This window comes from Oreochromis niloticus, linkage group LG15, assembly GCF_001858045.2.
Source record: "Oreochromis niloticus isolate F11D_XX linkage group LG15, O_niloticus_UMD_NMBU, whole genome shotgun sequence".
In the NCBI taxonomy this organism is placed as follows: domain Eukaryota; kingdom Metazoa; phylum Chordata; class Actinopteri; order Cichliformes; family Cichlidae; genus Oreochromis; species Oreochromis niloticus.
Window position 1 is genome coordinate 26,404,061 of NC_031980.2, and position 22,492 is coordinate 26,426,552.

Below are 22,492 nucleotides of genomic sequence, written 5' to 3' on the forward strand. Positions count from 1 at the left end.
TCGACTTCCTGTGTGTTCACCTCATGATGAACCCTCTCTCATGCTTTTTGTTGAGTTCTTCATAGAATTATCTTTGTGATCACTGATGTAAGGCATGCCCACCTTGCCATCCACTCTTACCTTATCTGTGACCCTGAAAAGTCTCAATGTGACAGAAAATAAAGTTCCTGAATATTAAAACTACAAAATAAACTTCATTATCACCAGCCATCAGATTAAACAGGAAGTGATTCCATTTTATTTTCAGTTAGTTTGTGGCTAATCGCAGCCAATCAGTGGAGAGGTGATGATGATGAGACGATTCCATCCCATAATTCATAGTAGCGCTCCATCAGATTAAAAAAGAAAAAGCAATCAGCAACTCAGATTTGTTGATAAACTTCTGATGCGCCTGAAGCATCAGTGACCATGAATCTGTTTATCTGAGCTGCTGTTCACTCTTGTCAGAGGTCAGGGTGGGCGGAGCCTTCAGCGGGGCTCGCAGCTTTCTGTTTTTATTATCTTTATTCATTTCTAATGTGGTTCTGTTAATGTGTTTTAATGTTGCGCTCTGTAAACCTTTCCTAACATGGACGCTGACATGGGTTCTGTATAAATAAAGTTGTTCTAAAAAAACCCCACCTCTGTAATGTCAGCATTTTGTAGTCCGTCTTCTGGGTGTTGTAGTTTTATGCTTCCAGCATTGGGTTATTATTCTCCAGGTTATCTGATGCTCTCCGTCATCTGATTGAGGAAATTGAGGTGCTTTACGTCACGTGATCACATGATGGTCATATGGGTGGGGACAACTAAGCTGTAGTGTTTGCACAACCAAACACTTAATAAGAACTAATCACTGTGCAATAGACAATTGGCTGCTACATCTCATTATTGAGTATATTTCACTGCCTATTTATATATGTGTATATATGCTATATTTATCCTTATGCTTCTATTCATATTCTTTTTTCCCCTTTTTTATATTCTAATTTCTTTATTATGCAAATTTCTGTCTGTGTCCTACTACTGGAAACTGAATTTCCCAGAGAACCTACCCGAGGGATTAATAAAGTTCTATCTATCTATCTCTATCTCTGATGGTCACATGACGATCACGGTTACATTTAATTCAAATTGCTTTAAAAAAAAAAAAAAAAAAGTCCACATGAGTGAACATGAATAATTTACATTTTTTAATGATGACAGAAGACATTAGCCAGTGACTGAATACAGTTTAAAAACTGTGAGACCAGGTGTGTGATGTATCTACGGTTCAGAGAAAACAATAATCTGAGGTCACCTGTCTGTCCGGTTGAAGTGCTACAGTAAAAAGTGTCCCCTCAACAACAGATAGGACATGAACAGCTCCTTAGTGCACACAAAAGCTGCTTCTGATGGAACCCAGCAGGTGAACTGTGAACCTTCTGAACACCTGACCAGGTGAAATGGGAATAAAAATGAGTTCATTTGGACACAGATATGTGATCAATAATCAGATATCAGTGACAGCTGAGTCACATCGTTACTGTGAGCTCTGATTGGCCTGCTAGTTCCCTGCAGGTGTGAATGTTTGAGATGCAGTTACATGTTTCTGTGTCTACAGGAGTGGCCACGCGTCAGAAACGATCCTGCTGTTTCAGTCTAACACATGGCAGCAGGGAGGCTGACGGTGTGCAACACAGCAGTGTTTGTGTCACCTTCGTTACTCTAGCTTCTGTCTCTAAAGTTCTCATTCCAAACATTTCTGTTTTTGTTTTTCTGTGCATACGTAGCACTCAAAGTCCCCCGGTTCTTGGTCCTGGCCCTCTGCAGTCACTGCAGGACACTGCAGTGTCGTGGAACCGCTACCTCAGGTTCCGGGTGGTTTTCCTGCTGCCAGCCTCTCGCTGCCCGTGTTGAGCTCTAAAGAGTTGTTGATCGGCTGGATTTTGTTCTGGGTGGTGCTGGACGGAGTTCTCACCAGCACCCTGCCACAGATCTGTGCAAGTCCTCGCCGTAGATCCTTTCGGATGTTGTTGCTTGACAAGACGTACAGGATTGGGTTGACAGCGCTGTTGATGGTGGACAGGCCCAGCGAGATGGTGTAGGGTGTGTACATGGCCTTCTGAAACGAGCAGTTGTCAAGCTGCGGGAAGTGGAAGATGACGCCTCGGACCAGTAGGATCACGTGGTACGGGGCAAAGCACACCAGGAACAGAACCACCACACCCACGGCCAAGTGCCGGACACGGCGTTTTTGTGCCGACTGCAGCCCTGTGCTGCGCTGCACATTAGCCAGGATGCCGCGGTTGGTGACGACCAGCAACAGCAGCGGGAGCAGGAAGCCGATGACGAAGCGAGCGTAGTTGAAGCCTGTCACCGTCGCACTGCTCTGACTCGGCTCGAAGCAGCGACGCAAAGCCTCTGTGGCGCCCTCCCTCATGGTGAAGACCGGGGTGTGCCCGATGGCCACTACCAGGATGATGGCAAGAACGACAAAGGCGGCGTGGCGTTGCCGCCGCAGGCCACGGGACTCCAGGCTGTAGACAACGGCGACACAGCGGTCGAAGGAGACGCAGCAGAGCAGGAAGATGCTGATGTACATGTTGTTGAAGAAGATGTAGCCCGTCAGCTTGCAGACCGCTGACGACCATGGCCACACGTGACCGTGGTTCACGTAGATCGCCCACAGCGGCAGCGTCCCCAGGTAGGTGAGGTCACAGACTGACAGGCTGCACAGGTACACGCCCAGCACATTCTTCCTGCGCACCTGCAACCCCGTGAGGAGGACCGTCAACAGGTTGGCGGGCAGACCGACCAGCAGCACGGCGCTGTACAGCAGCACCAGCGGCAGGCGGCCCTCACCATGCGGCAGCGCGCAGTACAGGTCACTTCGATTGGTCGTCTGGGTCACCGCCTCGGTGACTCCCAGCATGATGTCTGCAGGGAGAGACAACCAATCAGAGCCCAGGGCTAATCATCTGCAGAGAGAAACAGCCAATCAGAGTCTTTATATTGATATCAGCATCAATAAAAACGCAACTTAAAGCACCGTGAATGGCATCACGCAAGAAGGTCAGACAGGATCCATGGAGACGACAGCAGAATCCGACCCAGCTGAGCATGCTCAGCAGCGAGAGCCGCTCTGATCAGCGTCATGCTGAAAAAGCACCTGAAAGTGTCAATCAAACGGCGGTCTGAGGGGAGGTTTTCACCTGCTGCAGGTGGGCTGCACTATACATATAACACCTGGCACAGGGCTTCTGCATGATTTTAACACCGAATGAGGCCAAAAACAGCTCGATCATTTAAAAAAGGTCTGAGCTCTCACGTCTCACCCACGCTCTTATTCTGAAACTCGATTTATTCATCACTACATAAATGAATGAAAAGAACTTTCCCCTCACAGACGAGTGAGGGGAAAGTGGCTTATCTGTGACATAGAGTTAAAGCCATCCTGGTGAGCACCACAAAGCAGGGATAAACCAGGTGATCAGAAATCTGCTAAATGAGATTAAAATAAACTAAATCCTGAAAGAATTTGAGACTGTAAAGTAAATTTCACTTCCCCTTCCTACTAAAATCAAAAACCTTCAATGTCGTAAATGAGCTTTAAACCATCTAAATTGTGAAAGCTGGATCACCAGCTGCCTGCAGGTAAATTTGGGATTTCTGGACTCGTATCAGGACTGAGCTGTTATCAGGAGGTAACGAATTCACTTTAAGGTGAGCCGACCTGTTCCAGATCCAGGTCTGGGACTATTTATTTATGTTCTTCGGCCTCAAGTATGCAGCTTTTATGATTCGCTCATGTTCGTTAAAAAAAGGGAAAAGTTCCTCCGAGGTCATGAAATAAAGTCGTGTCAATTCATACAAGATGACCAGAGGACCAGTCTGTTTCTAGGTATTCACACTTGGTTTTTTAAATGGGTCTTAAAGGGTTTTTTTTGTGCTTGCCGTTTATAAACTCATCAGCGAGTTCATCAGCGACCTGAATCTTTCCTGTGGGCGCAGTCAGACGCTGCTAGCTTCCTCTGACCTTTATACCACCTGATTGATCAGGCTGACCAATCACGATTATGAGAGGACTTCCTGTCTGAAGTGAGCCTGAACAGGAAGCTGCTGCAGGAAGCCCCGCCACCATAACGGTTCTCACATCTGTCATGCTGAAACCTCATCTCATCGGAGCATGGAAACCACGTATCTCTGTGTGTCTGGCTCAGATAACCTCTCTTCTTCTGTGGTTTCAATCTGAGCACTCCACAGAGTGCAATGTACTCTCTCTGAAGAAGACAGTTTACCTGAAATGATCCTCCTCTTCCACTTCCTCCTCCGGGAATGTAATGAGTCTGAAATGTGCAATCAGAATCAATCAATCAGAGATCTCAGGTGACTCCTCCCCTTTACACACCTGACACAGGAGTACGTACCTGAAACGGCGATCGATAACTCCATACTGATCCCTCATCTGTTCACACATAAAGTCATTGTAACAGTACTTCAAAGGAGTACTGCAAAGTACTGTGTACAATGCACTGTTAGTACTCCAAGTGTGCGGCAAGTTTAAAGTGTTCATTAACGTATTTGTTATTGCAGTAAAAATACACAAGTACTCAGTACTACAGTTATTGTTACTTTATTAACCAATCGACTATCTTCTGTTATTACTCTTACATATACTACAAGGAGAGCTGTTTCTTTAAGCAGTACTGCAGTAAATTTAGCTGTGTACTTTGTTTCATAATAACAAATAAAAGAATGTAAACTGGTTGCAGATCAATGAAGTAAAAAAAGCAAAACAAAACTCATTTTAGGCCTCACACCTCTTCTTCTACTGACAACTATGTCACACTGCGTTATCTTTGGCGTGTTTCAGAGTCACTAGAGAAACAGGAACAAAGAGCCCACGGACAAGGCTGCACTTGAGGTTCAGTGTGAATATTTGATGCTCTTTGTTCTCCTCCTCCTCTTTATCATCGACTGACTCACTTTGAACGAATATTTTCTGATCGGTGGATCGATCAGCTGTGTGTCCCGCTGATCGACTGAATAATACTGGTTCTTCATCAGTACCCTCTGTGTACAGTACTATGTATACTGCAGTACTACGTGAACTGAAAGTACACTCAGAATATTTGAAGTACACCACGTGTCTTTAATGCTATTACAGCAGAATGAAGTACTCTGTGTAATAAACCTGGCAGCACTACAGTGTACTTGCAGTAAGTGTAGTATCTGTACCTGCACGCGCTGCCTGCTGTCCTCAGGTGAAGCTCGCGTCTGTCCTCGTGCTGGTCCTTAACGAAGTGATGCTCAGCGACGTCCCGCAGTCACGTGACTCCAAACCGCCTCATCGACACCTCGCCTTCGTCTTTAATCAGAGACCATCGATCAACGCCAGCCTGCACGCGTTCAGTCTCCTCAATGACGTGAAACCGCGACCGCGCGCCGCCTGCTGGAAGCACGAGGAGTCTCATAAAATGCACGGGGCTGTAAACACACACCTGTACAACACGTGTAAAATAAGAAGGAAGCGCCAACATTCAGAGCCAGCGGAGTAAAAAATATCAATGTTTGGACTGAAAACTCGATAAATATCAGAATGTTTGCTCTTCAAAGCTGCTGTTTATTTCCCTTTAATCTCTCACGTAGTGATGAAAAAAATCGTCATTAATAATACAAATGAGGAGAGTCAATAATTTATATATAAATGTTTATTGGCTGTTTGTAACAGAGAGATGGGCCTGAAAAGGGTTTCGGGGATGTTTGTGTTTATTTTGCACTTTATGTTTGTGAACAAATAAAAGGTAAAAAAAAATCCATTCAGCAAAAATCAGCTGTTTCTAATGTCTTTTAATTAAAAGTTATGATTCATTTTCTCACACAGTACAGGAATATTTAATACATCAGGCCGCTCTACATGTTATCAGAAACATGGGATTGATCACAGCTTTTGGATTTTTGTTTTACTTAGGAAACTTTTAGACAAACTTAGCCAATGTAATAAACCCGTTCACTTGAGGACAGATCTGTCTATGAGAGGTGGCAACCTGAGCATTTGAGAGCACACATACACACTCGGACAAATATGGCAGCAGCATTCGTATCCCAGCATGCACTGTTCTGAAGCATCAATCTGTGTTTTTATTTTATTTGGCGTGATGATGTCAGAATTAATGTCAGAGGCGTGTCCAATTATCTGATGAAACATGAAGAAATAACTCCGCCCCCCTTTCTCACATCAATACAGTCACTTCCGGTTTTCAAAGGAACATCAAAGTCATGACTCTGCCCCTTTCTGTCCATGTAGGCAGAGCTACATCGATTCAGACAACCACAGATGGGCTGGAAGGACATTCCTGTTGCCATGGTGACAGCCATGTTAGTTTTTCCAGCGAATTTGCTGAAAGAGAAGAAGAAATAGTTCAATCACATGTCAAGTCACATGATACAGCTCACAAAGGAGCCCTCCTCCTCACCGGGTTGCTGAGCAGGTCATCAATCTTCCTCTCCTCCACGGAGCCCCTCACCACCTTCCCACGGTATCCCAGCAGCAGCTGCCGGTCCTTCATGTCCCGGTATGTCTGATTTGCCCAGAGATACAACATCATCATGACATCATACAAAGTATTGTTCTCTGATTGGTCATTTTTAAAGAAGCAGCTAAATCAATTCGGCAGGACTCACATTGATGACGATGTTGTGACATTTATGTTTCTGAGCCAAAGTGAGCCTCAACTCTCCGTCGTCCACGAGTGCCACGTAGTCCTGCAGCACCTGACATGTAATTAATAACCAATGATCAAAAATCAATAACAAGCTGATGGCTACGTCTCTCACTTCCTCTGCACCAGGTGTGTTACAGTAGCTCACATGTGTGGGGGCGGAGTTCTTCTGTAGGATGTCAACGACTCGCTGGAAGCTCAGTGGTGATTTCTTCCTGGTAAACCCGAGCCAATTCCTGCTGGCAAACAGAGCGTCCACGTCCAGCCATGCCTTCAGCTTCGCCCTTGCAGCCAAAGCTGTCACAAAGTACTGCTTTTCTGAGATCTGAGTTCAGAGGTCAAAGGTCAGTGGGTCAAACAGATCAAAAGAGGTCAAAAGTCAAAGCAAACCAGGCAGCTCTCACCTTAAAGGTCTGACGGATATTTAACGGACTGCTGAAGGTCCCCTGAAATATAAACACTGTTGCAGGTTACTGCTAACTCAGGCTAACAGGGGCTAACACTAACGCAGGCTATGAGGGGCTAAAACTAACGCAGGCTAACAGGGGCTAACACTAACACAGGCTTACAGACTGACCTCTGGCTCAGCGTAGTGGTAGAAGCAGCAGTAGTACAGTGTGGTGATCAGCGGCATGTTAAGGATCAAAGCTTTTCTGGGAAACTTCTGGAAAATTTCCACCTTCCCTCCACGCTCAGCCTGCCGGTCTGTCACCTAGCAACAACAGCAAACTGTGATTAAACTGGATCTAGCCAATCACAAACCTTCAACCCTTCATGAACTTAATTAACTGTTTACTGACCTCGATGATGATCTGCCTCTCCAATAGAGTGTAGTGATCCTGAACATGGGCCAGGTCCTCAGCAGAAAACGGGAGGCTGAAAACAACGAACAAACATGTAAACAACAAACACTAACAGTTACCTGAGTGTAATCAGATTACTGACCTAAGGCAGTTCTTCAGGAAGTCCCGTCTTTTGTTTTCATCTGTGATGCTCAAGTGTTCCTTATACTGAAGCAGCTGTTGGCATGAAAACAGGAAATGACATCATCATCATCCCAATGAACGCCAGAAGAATTAATGTTGATGTGTTTATAGCTACAGAGTACTACATACCGCCGCATCCTCAGCTCTGCCCAGTGCTCTGAGGAACAGGAAGAAAGCAAACACATCAAGAGTTCTATCAGTATAGGTGTACACCAGATACCTGTAACAAACACGAATGTCTACCTGCTGACCTGAACCTCATCACTCAGTCACAAGAACACCTGCAGCATGTTCAGCACCACGCTTCATACAGACGAGGGCAGTAATCAGCAGGTACAGGTGTACTTGTAGGTGTGAGCAAACCTGTGCAGCTCCAGCAGCAGCCTCTGGTTTTGGGTCTCACTCAGGTAGTGGATGAAGTGTCTGAGAGCCGTCTGCCTGGACTCCAGCTCCCGAAACAAAACCTCTGAGAACAAAAACAGAGTCAGCGGGAGAACCAATCAACCAGCAGGACCGGGATCAGGACCACACTCACCTTTACAGAGTGTCCTTTTTAGATAGATTAAAACCTGAAACATAAACAGAGCATGCTCAGTTGTGTTTGATGGGATGGTTAATAAAGTTTAAATGATGCCGTTATGAATCAGATCAAGTTACAGCCATGATGACGTTTCCATCATGAGCGGCAATGGCGAGATCGAGCAGCAGCAGTTTGTCCTGCAGTGTGCGGAACTTCTCCAAAGACACAGCCTACAACGCAGTACAAATAATCACAGTTCTACTACTACAGAGTACTGATGCTGAGAGTACTACACTGAATTTTTCCAGAGACACGGCCTGCCACACAGTACAAATACTTACAATATTAATACAGAGCAGAAGTACTCAGACTTGGGTGAGCAGGTGTGTTACCTTTCCTTGCTGAAGTCTCTGAACCGTCTCTTCAGGTGACCAATCACTGACATAATCCTGACATCACAACAACATCACCATTAGACATGACAGCACAGGACTACACAACTGTAATCACATTACCCCAGAGTAATTAAATTAGCAATGGTGACTAATTTCTTAGTCGACTAAATGAGGGAAAAATATTAGAGTAAGCCACTTGTCTAAAACTAAGAAACACGGGTATGAAGTTAAATTTGAGAACCGTTTAATGTCAGCATAGTCCAGAGGTCACTAATAGGCAGACTGGGGTCCTGAGCTGCACCCACAAGATGTCCCATATGGAACCGGACTTCCAGTAAAAACAGAAGGTAAAAATTTCAAAGCTGATGGAGTGCTTCTGTTTTAACTGGTGCAGGTTTTTCTGGTCTTTACGGTAGTGGTTCAGTGGCTGAACAAACGCACAGACCAGTTGGATATAACTTAAGCCACCCCATGTGATACCACTCAGGCAATGAACTCTGTGTACTCCACGTGGTAAATCTGACAGCTGAGACTTTAAAAGACAGTAAAAAGAAGAAAGACAGTGATGCAGAAAAAAGAAAAGGAGAAACACAGACGACTGTGTCGGCAAACTCTGAATAAAGAGAGACTGGTGGCACGAAACAATAACGAACATGCTGTGCAGAAAGAAAAAGTGTACCGTGAAAATAGAGCAACAACAATCTCCCAGCAGATGTGGACCCAAAAGAGCCATTTGCATGAGCCGACCTTCCACAGGTGTGAGGAAAGTCACCATGTTTGGCTCCACACACAAAAGCCAGGCAGTTTTCGCCACTGTGAACATAATTAACACTAAATATTGTTTCCGACTCATCAGTGAGCTCCTCCTCATGCGTATCAGGATGGCCCTGATTCAACCCTGGTTTAAATTTCACTCACTGAGAAGAAAAGAGGGGGGTGATTAAATACGGAGAGGAATTTTCCACAAAAGGGTTGCAAAAGCGTACGACATGACCCAAAAGCATAAACTAAGATTTAAAGATGTGTGCAATGATTTGTGTGTAACGTACATCAATCCACACAAAAATTGGAAGCAATCTGAGCAAGAGTATAAATATTTTACAAACCCATACATCCAAAACTGAATAAATAATAAATCATGGATAAATGATCAGTAAGTCCAGCTTCATGAATCCGATAATTGTTTTTTCAAAAAACGGTCTGGGCAAACAAATCTCTGCAGTTACACGTCACATCTCTCCTCACTCAGAAAACCTTAATGTGTGTACACCAATCACCTGATACACAAAGGTCGCACCGCATGCCCAAGTGGGGGTTTCAGGCAAATTTAATGCTGCCAGCTTCGCACAGATCCACAAATGTAAGCTGCATTCAATTCCCAGTGTAAAACTAGGACATCTGAGCTTCCACTGTATACCTGTGGGGGGTTTTTTGTTTTGTTTTGGTTTGTTTGTCTTTTGTTTATTTCAAATAATGTGGACACTTGTGCTCACAAACAGTTTTAAAGTAGAGAAAATTATTCATGAAGCTGAACTTAATATTCTGTGCATAAAATGATCAGTATTTATTCAGGTTTGGATGTACGCATTTGTAAAACAGTTTCACGTGTGCTCAGATTGCTTCTTATTTGTGTGTAGATTGGAGCACGCACTTGTAAGTCCTCAAAAGTGACACACAAATCACTGCATGAATCATGCCTTTATGGTCACATAGCTGCTAAGAAACCACTAAAAGCAACAAGCAGAAGAGATTTGTTTGGACCAAAAAACACAAGGAATGGACATTAGACCAGTGGAAATCTGTGCTTTGGTCTAATATCTCCAAATCTGAGATCTTTGGTTCCTCCTGCCGTGTCTTTGTGCGATGCAAAAAAGGTGAACGAATGGTCTGGCCTCCACAGTCACCTGAGTGCTTTGAGTACTCCGGGAAAGTATAAAAGCGCTATATAAGAATCCGTCCATTTACCATTTACCATGACCTAAACCCAATGGAGATGGTTTGGGATGAGATGGACCACAGATCAAAGGCAAAAGGGCCAACAAGTGCTCAGCATCTCTGGGAACTCCTTTAAGACTGTTGGAAAGCCATTTCAGGTGATGACCTCATGACGCTCCTCAAAAGAATGCCAAGAGTGTGCAAAGCAGTAATCAAAGCAAAGGGTGGCTGTTTTGAAGAATCCAAATTATAAAACATGTTTTGAGTTCACAAAACATGACCCGTGTCTCAGGTGTACACCGCGGACTCCTCCTGGCAGGATATTCCTGGTTGGAACACCTTATCCAGTTGGTGTCTACCTCGACTGGCTCCTTTAAATGTGGACGAGCAGTGACTCTACAGGGAGTGCAGAATTATTAGGCAAATGAGTATTTTGTCCACATCATCCTCTTCATGCATGTTGTCTTACTCCAAGCTGTATAGGCTCGAAAGCCTACTACCAATTAAGCATATTAGGTGATGTGCATCTCTGTAATGAGAAGGGGTGTGGTCTAATGACATCAACACCCTATATCAGGTGTGCATAATTATTAGGCAACTTCCTTTCCTTTGGCAAAATGGGTCAAAAGAAGGACTTGACAGGCTCAGAAAAGTCAAAAATAGTGAGATATCTTGCAGAGGGATGCAGCAGTCTTAAAATTGCAAAGCTCCTGAAGCGTGATCATCGAACAATCAAGCGTTTCATTCAAAATAGTCAACAGGGTCGCAAGAAGCGTGTGGAAAAACCAAGGCCCAACATAACTGCCCATGAACTGAGAAAAGTCAAGCGTGCAGCTGCCAAGATGCCACTTGCCACCAGTTTGGCCATATTTCAGAGCTGCAACATCACTGGAGTGCCCAAAAGCACAAGGTGTGCAATACTCTTTTCTTACATGGCCAAGGTAAGAAAGGCTGAAAGACGACCACCACTGAACAAGACACACAAGCTGAAACGTCAAGACTGGGCCAAGAAATATCTCAAGACTGATTTTTCTAAGGTTTCATGGACTGATGAAATGAGAGTGAGTCTTGATGGACCAGATGGATGGGCCCGTGGCTGGATTGGTAAAGGGCAGAGAGCTCCAGTCCGACTCAGACGCCAGCAAGGTGGAGGTTGAGTACTGGTTTGGGCTGGTATCATCAAAGATGAGCTTGTGGGGCCTTTTCGGGTTGAGGATGGAGTCAAGCTCAACTCCCAGTCCTACTGCCAGTTTCTGGAAGACGCCTTCTTCAAGCAGTGGTACAGGAAGACGTCTGCATCCTTCAAGAAAAACATGATTTTCATGCAGGACAATGCTCCATCACACGCGTCCAAGTACTCCACAGCGTGGCTGGCAAGAAAGGGTATAAAAGAAGAAAAACTAATGACATGGCCTCCTTGTTCACCTGATCTGAACCCCATTGAGAACCCGTGGTCCATCATCAAATGTGAGATTTACAAGGAGGGAAAACAGTACACCTCTCTGAACAGTGTCTGGGAGGCTGTGGTTGCTGCTGCACGCAATGTTGATGGTGAACAGATCAAAACACTGACAGAATCCATGGATGGCAGGCTTTTGAGTGTCCTTGCAAAGAAAGGTGGCTATATTGGTCGCTGATTTGTTTTTGTTTTGTTTTTGAATGTCATAAATGTATATTTGTGAATGTGGAGATGTTATATTGGTTTCACTGGTAAAAATAAATGATTGAAATGGGTATATATTTGTTTTTTGTTAAGTTGCCTAATAATTATGCACAGTAATAGTCACCTGCACACACAGATATCCCCCTAAAATAACTAAAACTAAATACAAACTCAAAACTACTTCCAAAAACATTCAGCTTTGATATTAATGAGTTTTTTTGGGTTCATTGAGAACATGGTTGTTGTTCAATAATAAAATTATTCCTCAAAAATACAACTTGCCTAATAATTCTGCACTCCCTGTACTCTGAGCCCTTCCCAAACAACTGAACTGTACAATATAAAGCGCCTTGAGGCAACTCTTGTTGTGATTTGGCGCTATATAAATAAAATGGAACTGAATTGAACTCCTCGCCATATCGCTAAGGATTGTCTGTGATCTCATTCTTTTGCCTTTAAAAGAACTAGCAATAACAGTGGTGACTAAAATATGAGGCCGATTTTTGGCATTTCTTACCTGGTGGCAGATGGTTCTATAAGATTAGGACACAACTGCTGGATACAACCAGCAGTGGGGATTAATTCAAATGTAAAACAACTAGATTAAATGACTCATATGTCTGGTACCAACTAGTGACAACAGTGAAGATTAGTTGTCCAGTCGACTAGTCATGCACATCAACTTACATCACGTTAATGATATTATAATTGAATTACTCATGAGTAATCAGAATACCCAAGAGTAACTGGATTTTGAAGCATAACAGTAATGAGATTAACAGTTATCACAATAATTGAACAGCCTTATTACACACCCACAGTAATTAGACTACTAAATATAACACCCTATTTATGAGGGTAATCTTACCTTGTACTCAGACTTTGGTTTTCGGAGCTCAGGAGCATAGAGCCTGACAGACGAGTCAGTAAGTGCTAAAACCCCCCAAAAACAAAGGTCAGTCTGAGTGAGACATCCAACCGCCATACATCCTCTATCATCTGACCATCATTAATGACCATGCAACCACCAAACAACATCCAACATCCATCAACCAGTATTCACCCAGCCATTATCCAAGCACCATCAAATCAGCATTCAATATTAATCGAACCATCAACCAATCACGATCCAAACATCATCCATCACCATCCAACAATTATCCCTCACCATCTAATCATCAGCCACTATTTATACAACCATCACTTAACCTTTAAACACCATCCAATATTCATCCAACCACCAACCAACATCAATGCATATTCATCCAATCACCATTCAGCATCATCCTATATTCATCCAACCACCATTCATTCATATACCCTGATATACATGACCCTGACTAGGTGAAATATCGTAAAGGTATAAGAACACCACCTGAGCCATCTGAGGACTCACCGTCACTAAAGGTCTGGAAGTTCCCTCCTTTAGGTTTTCCTGCAAGAATCACATGACAACTGCAGTGAATCACATGATCAGGCTTCGGTCTATCTGAGTCATGTGACCGTCCTCACCTTTGAATAGAGAGCTCAGAGAGTATCCTGATTGGCTCCTACTGATCGATGGCGTGACAGTGCTGATTTTGGGAAAGGCGGGCTCTCTATCTGCCCTCTGACTGGAGGCTGCTGTCTCTTTAACAGACCAGGAAATACCTGTGGACACAAGTATGACAGGTAACCACCCTACAACCAATCAAATCTCAGCATTCTCCAAAGGGGTGACCAATGAGGAGAATGCAGGTGTCTTACTGCCGACTGGCTCGCCACTCCAGCTGACCTTCTCGACGTCATCTTCGTCATCGTCTTCCTCCACCAGCCGCCGTATATTGTTTACTGCCTGCCGAGACTCCTTCAACTGTTAGACAACAACACCTAAAAATCACACCTGAGAGCCACATCAAGTCAATGACACACATGCAGGACTAGAACAATTCACTCTGGCTTCTGGTTCTGGAGGTCTTACCCTGCTTAACTCATCATCTTCATCATCGAAGGTGAACGCTTTAAACTTGGAGCTGTGCCAGTAGTCTTCCTCGTCAACTTTACTCTTAATCATCTGGACATAAAGAGTTAGTGACTCTATTTAAATTGTCAACACAGACAGGAAGGAAGCTATTAGCTGGTAAAACACAGCCTGCATCACATGATGTCATTCTGTTTCTGCTTATTGATCATGTGATGAGATCACAGGCCAGGAAGTGGCACACAGTGAGAAGCACCGTCTCAGCATATGCTAAGCTTTTCATATTTTTCATTTTCACTGTGTATTATTAGCACTATTGTGTCATTGCTAAAAAAAAAAAAAAAATCTATTACACATTACTCGTTACTTTTCATAAAGTACGTTACTTAATTACTCGCTAAAGAAAGTAATTTATTACACTACTTGTTACATTACTTTCTCGTTATTCCAGAAATGACCTGAAACAACTGTCACACAGTTACTTTTAACAGTATAAACTGACACAGATCTCCATCCTAATGAGGACACACATACAATTTTTACATATAAACACAAAGTAAAACCAAAAATCAGCCAAAGCACACTGCAGAGTGGTTGCCAGGGTGATTCTACAGTACACACATGGACAGGTAGAAACAGACGATGCAGCCTGACTGCTCATTACTGTCTTTGTTACATGATGAAGTTCAGGCTCTGGCTGCTGGGTTCGGGTCTGCATACAACTCAGCTTTAACATCACTCTGCGCTCTTGGCTAGCTTTGTGTTAGCATGCTCTCAGTGCAGATGTTATTATATGTTGTGTTAACAGAATAATGCAGTTGTTTCTTTAATGAATGTAGTTTACTCTTTACCATCGCGCTCTTGTTCTTTTGTGCATTCAAATCTAAAGGTTTGTCCATATCCCCACCCCTTAGAAGCTGTAGACCAATGTTTTTCAACCTTTTTTGAGTCGCGGCACATTTCATAGATTTAAAATATCCTGTGGCACACCACCAACCAAACTTGCTCCAAAATGACACATTATAGCCTAATACAGTACATATAATGGCAAGTTAGTCTCTCAGTTTGTTTATACTCAGTGTGAAACCTGGACTTGTCTAGATGAACACAAAGATGATATTCTGGCAGGAATTGAAGAAAGGCATACACGAAGCTCTTCCTCAACAGCTCTTAATCTCTCTCTGTTTTTAGTTTTTATAGCAGCCATGCTCGAAAAGCTTTGCTCACATAGATATGTTGTGGAAAATGGGAGCAATGTCAAAATGGCTCTTTTTGCCAGAATGGGGAACTCCTTGGCAGCAGTCAACCAAAAACTGTCCAAAGATAGATCAGCAAAGCTCAGCTTTAAACCACAGTCTTGTCTCAGTTCAGTTAGTTCCTCCTACTCCTGCAAAGTCATATCCTTTCCGAAAACTGCTGCTGAGCTCTATGGGTCTCTTACCCAGTCAAGGCATTCAGTGGAGACTGAGGGGAAATAAATGGACAACTTCTCCTCAAGCGTTTTCAAATGTTTACCTATTATTTCACATAGTGTGGCAGTTTTGATATCTCCTTGCCATTTCTGAGCGAGTGGGAACACGCCAAGGTTGGCATTTTCCAGATGTTGTTGCCAGAGATGCACCTTTGAACGGAATCCATTTATTTTATCTGTGCTTGTGAGCAGGTTTTCATCTCGGCCTTACATTCGTGTGTTCAGTTCATTCAAATGCTGAAATATATCTGCCATGTAAGCCAGCCGTGCGCACTACTCATCACTTGCAAGTAGCTTTGCATCATTGTACCGCTCCTCACTCAAAAACACGTTTAGCTCTTCTCGCAGCTCATACACACGGGCCAGTACTTTGCCGCGTGACAACCATCAGACCTTCGTGTGGAGCAATAAGGCTGTATGCTCCGCTCCCATTTCCTCGCACAGAGATGCAAATATGCGGCTTTTCAGAGGTCTTGTCTCGATGAAGTTTACCATGCGCACGACATCATCCAACACAGGAGCAAGGTCTGCTGGTAAAGTCTTGGCAACGAGTGCCTCACGGTGCAGAAAACAGTGTGTAACAATAACATCTGGGTGTATCGCTTTCACTCTGCTAACAAAACCTTCGGTGCGCCCGACCATGGCTGCTGCTCCATCAGTGCAGACACTCGTGCAGTTTTCCCACTTAAGTCCTCCTTGTTCAAGATATTCGGATGTAACCCGAAAAATTTCCTCTCCTGTTGTTTTTTTCTGGCAGTGCCTTGCAAAATAGAAAGTTTTCTCTGATGGAGTCTCCATCCACAAAACACACATTGGCCAAGAGTTGGGAATGTCCACTAATGTCCGTAGACTCATCAAGTTGCAATGCAAACTTCCCACTGAAGCGTATCTTCTCCAAAATCACACTTTCGATGTCTGCAGACATGTCATCAATACGTCTGGCAATTGTGTTATCTGAGAGCGGGACTTTGGCTATTTCTTTAACCGCGTCAGGGCCGAACATCTCATTCACAATGGCTTTGCAGGCAGGTAGTATTAATGTCTCTGCTACGGTGTGTGTTTTTTTTGGATTTGGCTATAAGTTCAGCCACTAAGTAGCTAGCTTTGAGAGCTCTTTCAGACACCTTTGTGTTTTTTCTCATTAAAGTTACCGGTTTCTCAGCGTGTTCATGCAGGCGAACAAAATAGTCTGTGTTCTTGTTTTGAAGTGAGGGATGTTTTGTGTGGAGATGGCGTTTAAGCTTGCTTGGGACCATGGCACTGTTTGAGAGCTTTTCTCCACACACCAAACATAACGGAGTCGGTGCATTTGGATCTCCAGTGAAAGTAAATCCGAACGAAACATAACTTTTGCTGTATTGCCTCGAGCTCACCGTTTTTGCTTTCTTTTGACCACCGCTCGTACTCGGCTCTTCTGGATTAGAATTTTGTCCAGGGCCCAGTTCGGAGTCCGCAGTTTTTCTTTTCAAATATTTATCCATCTTTGTTGTACATCTTGCAGCTGCCACTTACTGCGCGCATCACTAACTCTATTGTCTTAACAAGGTGATATTGCGCTACCCACTGCCACCTAGGGCAGGGCGATATGGCCAAAAATATATATCACGATATATATTTGAAAATTTGCGATAACGATATAACTGACGATATAATTTCTGCGAGACAAAATAGAACTCCACAACTTTACTAGTGCAAACCCCCCCCCCCCATCCGTTTATTTGACTTAAACAAGCAGCTGTTTTTTCATGTGCATTAAAGCTATATAAACATTTAACAGTGCAAATGCAAATTCCTTGCTGAAAGTTTAACCAAAAGGCATTTCCACTAGAAATGGGCTGACATATCCTGAGCATAACCATGTATAATATCCACTGAAGTTAAAAAGAGGTGCTTTGCAACATGAAACTGCAGTGTGCCAAATAAAAAAGTCAAATATGTATTTTTCTGACCATAAGGTGCACGGGATTATAAGGCACATTAAGCGAAACAAAGCAGTCAGATAAATCAAACTTTATTCAACTGATTCTTCTTGCTTCCTTCACTTCTGTACCATTGATTCATTAATGCCTTATTCTATCACAGCTGCTCTATTCCCATGATGTTGCAGTATATTAATGACTAACCTCGTATTGTGGATGGATTATCTCAGTTGTTCTCCTGACTGAAGTTTGGTCCGTTTACAGCATCCTGCCATGAAATTGCATTTGTCTCTAACCATCAGGAACCCTCACGTTAACTTTTATCCAGTGGAAAAGTGTTAGCCTTCATCCTCCAGCTTTACTGTTTATGTTATGCTAACACAGCTGTGTCGCTAGCGATCACGTAGCACATCATTATATACCAGCTAGCCCAACTTCAGTAACCCTACAAACGTCACTGCTGTTTAGTTTCCTGTCTTCATTTATGTTGGAAGTGATAGAAGAGCTGTACGTTCGAATTTTTTCAGAAATCTCTCAGTCAGAACATGCTATATCATGCTTAGGTAACTAGCGAAACTAGCAAGCTAACTTCCGCTAACTTCCTGCTAACTTCTAACTCTGTTAAATGTAATGAATTCTGTTTTCATGGATGCCTGGATGTTAAACATCATAGTTACACCTGGTAAAGCAGCAATGCTGATCGTTTTATTAAAAATGAAAGAATTTAGACAGTTTTTAACTCTCAGTGATGTTCGTTTGACTTCGGGACCTTAAAGGACGTTGTTTAGGACCCAGATTACTCCCAGATTTACGAGCACCTTAGTCCGACAAATACGGCAATAACGATGGCCCGCTTGCATGTTCTACAAAAAAAAAAAAAGTGCTTTGTTTTGCATCTGACGGACAAACACCAAACCAGTTAAGCTGCACCATTTTTACAAACCAATTCTGGTTCATCCGTTTCACTCAACAATCTGCTTTCCCCATTCTCATTCTCCGTTACCGCCGTGCTTTTTCGGCACTGCGCATGCGCGTTTTACCCATATTCTATCACGATATTTCATTTTCTTATCGTTGCCTAGCACTGTACCGGTATTACCGTGAACGGTATAATATGGCCCAGCCCTACTGCCACCTACTGACATGAAATAGTAATTACTCTACCAGTCACTGCACAGATCCCCAACAATGATTTTATTACTTGTAGTAATTATTAAATTGTATTTTTTGGACCAATTAATTAAAATTAAATAATTTCCCACGGCACACCTGACGATCTCTCATGGCACACCTATGTGCCGCGGCACAGTGGTTGGGAAACACTGCTGTAGACCATGCCACCATTTTTCTCTTCCCACTCACAAACTGAAATCAGCTTTGACTGTAGCACAAGTGCACAAAAAAGGAATTTGTCTGATGTTCCTTTCACCTACATATCCTTTAAAGTCTGCTCCAATCACCACGCTAACCGTGTGGGAACACTCTCTACCACTTCACACCTTTTGACTTTTAGCTTCAAAATCATAATCCTTTTTCAGACTCTCCTTACTGCCACAACCCTATTTACATATTCTACCTCTACTTTCTTTCTCTTTCTATCTACACCAAGGTACAGCAGAATCCACCTCCATTGCTCCTGGCCTTTGCTGGTCTCTCATAGTATATCTGCTTTCTTTCTCTCCATCATATCAGCAGCTCTTTCCCTTTACCATCACAGTCCCAACACTTAGAGTCCTACTCTCACCTACACACTCCTGCCTTTCCTTCTGTCTCGCTGCCTCCTAGTCCTAACATGCCTTCTCAGAAGGACGACTTTAGGAGGATGAGGAAACCTGTGACCCCTGTTTCAATCCAGGGAGTTGATGTGGACATTGTGGAGGACTATAAATACTTTGGAGTACACACAGACAATAAACTGGACTGGGTTAAAAACACCACTGCACTCTACAGGAAGGGCCAGACTTGTCTCTGAGGTCTTTCAACATCTGTTGGACAATGCTTACGATTTTCTATGAGTCTGTTGCGGCCAGTGCCATCCTCTATGCTGTTGCATGTTGGTGCAGCAGGTTGAGGGTCACAGATGCCAACAGACTAAATAAACTGATCTGCAAGGCCATTAATGGGGATGGAGCTGGACTCCCTTACGGTGGTGTCTAAGAGGTGGGTGTTGTCCAAGATAAGGACAATGCTGGATAATACCTCCCACCCATTCCGTGACATGCTGGCCAGTCACAGGACCACGCTCAGTGAGAGACTGCGATTACCCATAATGCACCACTGAACAACACAGGAAATCATTCCTGCCTAGGGCTGTGCGATATGACCAAAATCTCATATCCCGATATAAGAATTCTATCGTCCCGATAACGATATAAATCACAAAAATGTAACATTTTCTGTAAATTATGTGAATCTCGGGCAGCTCGACTTGCGGGAAGTGTTTCCAGCTGCGCGTCATGTAGCTGGAGTCGAGTGTTTTAACAGATGCATAAAACTATACATTTTTAGACATAAGTGGTAACGGCTGCCGTTTTCTTTGTATTTATTACACGGCGTGCTGCGGGGAAAAGCCTGTTCTAACGTTTGAGTCTAAGGTTTGTTTTTTAGCACCTGGCGGCTCTTGTTTTGCTTCTCATCCGTAAATAATCTGCTCTTTCACGTGATTGAGTTTATTTTGAAAAGTCTCAACAGGATCTTGAGCTTTATTGTGAAGGGTTTATGTGGAACATAAACAAGCGTACACGCGATGGTGTTACCATCGTTGTTGCTAACCGCAACGCATAAAAACAAGCGCTTGTCCGTCCGTAGTGTGGTTATATTAAATATAAGAGAGAGAGAGAAATTACGAAATTAATATAGCCACTACAGTGACCATCAAAACGATGAAAAAATATTGCCGTAAACAGTTTATTTTGCGACACCACGAAACAAACGATAGCGTAAAATGAAACGATAGACGTTTTTATATTGTCATCCGATATATATCGTTATATCGAACAGCCCTATTCCTGCCTGTGGATATCTCCGTACAGCTCCTCCATCTAATGCACAGTGCAGAAGTTACACCCTTCTGCACATCCTGTACAGTAAAATAACAAAGTTTCACAGGTTAGAGTAAAATGTCAATCATGTGTATTTCATGTCTGTAATATTCTTGATATTTATAAATATATTTGTATACATTAGAGCTATTTCTTATATTTTGTAAACATTGTAATATATTGTATTATTTAATTTAGTTTAGTCTGTTACTGTTATTGTCTTGGAGCAACTGTAACGACATAATTTCCTTAGGGATTATTAAAGTATTCTGATTCTCCCTCTCCTCTTCCTTCATCTTCAGCCAATAGTAGCCCAGTTTGCACCTGTTGGCCAGCAGCACCGAGTCAGTCATTGTTAACCTGGGCCTGACCGATCCGGTACAGAAATCTGATTCTTTATGATCTGCATGTCTGATCTGGATGTCCTTCCTGAACCCTCCACATTTACCTAGTCTGAGACCAGAGGTTGGAAATAACAAATTACAAATACTTCAGCAGAATCTTCAGATATCTGTACTTTACTTGAGTATTTTTTTTTTTTTTTTTACAACTTTTTACTTTTATCCCTACATTTTATACAAATATCTGAACTTTCTACTCCTTACATTTTCAAAACGGCCCCTTACTTTGGTTTTAACACATTTGAGGGGAGTAATTATTTTATATCACTGTGAACCTTCACAGTCATAGCCAGGGGTGTCCATAAATTGTGTTTGCGGTCCTTCAGCATCTAGCTAGCCTTGCTGAAGAGGAGCAAGCATAAAGGGAGTAACGTTTTTTATGTGTCAGCAAGTTTGAAATACAGCGTTTCTATCACCTCAACAAACATCAGCAAACACAAAAACTTTTTGTATGCAGTTTGTCTCACAGTGTGTTATAGCTAAAGGTCCAGCTGCATTTCACAGGGAGAGAAAAGGATAAACAGGTTAGTTTTCTGCACTGTGATGGATTTACAGTAAAGATGCAGAGATGCTGTGTTTTCATTTCAGTTAGCTTACATCAAGTGTAGCAGAGATTCATATGAATTTCAGTTGATGATGGTTGTATAGTGTCTAATATAAGGACAGCATAAACAGTGTACTGTCAGTGTAGAGAATGAAATCAGCTAGGACAACTCAGGAAACATCTGCTCACATCTGGTTGAATTCAAGTTTATACATCCATAAAGAGCAGCAGATCAGCTGATCACAGCCTGTACATTAAGAAAATCTACTGAAGCTGCTCTCAATAGAAATTATTGTGAGTTATGATTCGTTCCCACACCGAACCACTACAACTTCGCGGGGCTGCTGGGAGTTGTATTGCGCTGGAGTCTGCCGTAGCCCGTGTTGGTTAGCCTGGATTCAGAGCCTGGAGCGGTTCTGGACGGGCTAAACCTGATTTCTTGTCAGTCCAAACACACTCTGATCCCGGACTCACATCTGCTATGCACGTATGCGTTTTCTGGTAACGAGCTTGGAAAGCTTCTTTAGTTCTAGGGTCAAACTGAAGAAGCTTCTCGGATGAGAGGTGAAACGTCTTCAAGCAACTTAAAGAAGTCCAGACGCTTTTCTTTCCAAGCTCCTTAGACTACGATGACCTGGATGACTGAGAACGTTTTCTGGTAACAGCTGCAGGTTTGTTATTAGCATGTTAGCATTAGCTAGCTAAATGAAAATTCCGTATATTAGTGTTTTTAGTGACAAACGGTGGGAATGTGACGTCACTCCGCAGGTGTCTAACCTGTAGACATCAAGGTCACAAACCGCTGGTTGTAAACCTGATAATCGATGAGAATCAATCAACTGTTTGTTTGTTTGGTTTTTACCTTCACCTGCTTCTTCTTCTCCTTCTCTTTGACGGAGGATGCTTCCGGCTGCGCGGAGTCTGCTGGGAGCTGTAGTACGCTGCACCAGGAAGTCAATTTTTGATCTAATCAA

General features: G+C 43.1%; 2 protein-coding genes across 6 annotated transcripts; both read right to left on the reverse strand.

The window, feature by feature from the left end:
- Nucleotides 1-1,157: 1,157 nt before the first annotated feature.
- Nucleotides 1,158-5,498, reverse strand: gpr132b (G protein-coupled receptor 132b). Of its 4 annotated transcripts, none has more exons than XM_005465216.3 (3): nucleotides 5,200-5,497; nucleotides 4,260-4,307; nucleotides 1,158-2,898 (listed from the first exon to the last, which is right to left on the reverse strand). In XM_005465216.3, exon 3 carries the CDS (start codon nucleotides 2,891-2,893, stop codon nucleotides 1,829-1,831), a length of 1,065 nt encoding a protein of 354 aa, XP_005465273.1. In that variant the 5' UTR covers nucleotides 2,894-2,898; nucleotides 4,260-4,307; nucleotides 5,200-5,497; the 3' UTR covers nucleotides 1,158-1,828. The 4 variants fall into 4 exon arrangements, with proteins under 4 accessions (XP_005465273.1, XP_005465272.1, XP_025754889.1 ...); XM_005465215.3 differs by having other exon boundaries at nucleotides 1,158-2,939; nucleotides 5,200-5,494; XM_025899104.1 differs by having other exon boundaries at nucleotides 4,260-5,498.
- Nucleotides 5,499-5,657: 159 nt separating this feature from the next.
- Nucleotides 5,658-22,464, reverse strand: vipas39 (VPS33B interacting protein, apical-basolateral polarity regulator, spe-39 homolog). 2 transcript variants are annotated; one of them, XM_003459601.5, is made up of 19 exons: nucleotides 22,381-22,464; nucleotides 14,143-14,235; nucleotides 13,929-14,034; nucleotides 13,695-13,832; nucleotides 13,579-13,617; nucleotides 13,051-13,115; nucleotides 8,582-8,638; nucleotides 8,327-8,419; nucleotides 8,205-8,238; nucleotides 8,033-8,135; nucleotides 7,799-7,826; nucleotides 7,629-7,702; nucleotides 7,484-7,559; nucleotides 7,261-7,395; nucleotides 7,088-7,129; nucleotides 6,832-7,008; nucleotides 6,646-6,735; nucleotides 6,438-6,542; nucleotides 5,658-6,361 (listed from the first exon to the last, which is right to left on the reverse strand). In XM_003459601.5, the coding sequence occupies exons 2-19, from the start codon at nucleotides 14,233-14,235 to the stop codon at nucleotides 6,341-6,343; spliced, it is 1,476 nt and encodes a 491-aa protein (XP_003459649.1). In that variant the 5' UTR covers nucleotides 22,381-22,464; the 3' UTR covers nucleotides 5,658-6,340. The 2 variants fall into 2 exon arrangements, with proteins under 2 accessions (XP_003459649.1, XP_025754882.1); XM_025899097.1 differs by lacking the exon at nucleotides 22,381-22,464 and adding an exon at nucleotides 22,296-22,340.
- Between the last annotated feature and the right edge of the window lie 28 nt (nucleotides 22,465-22,492).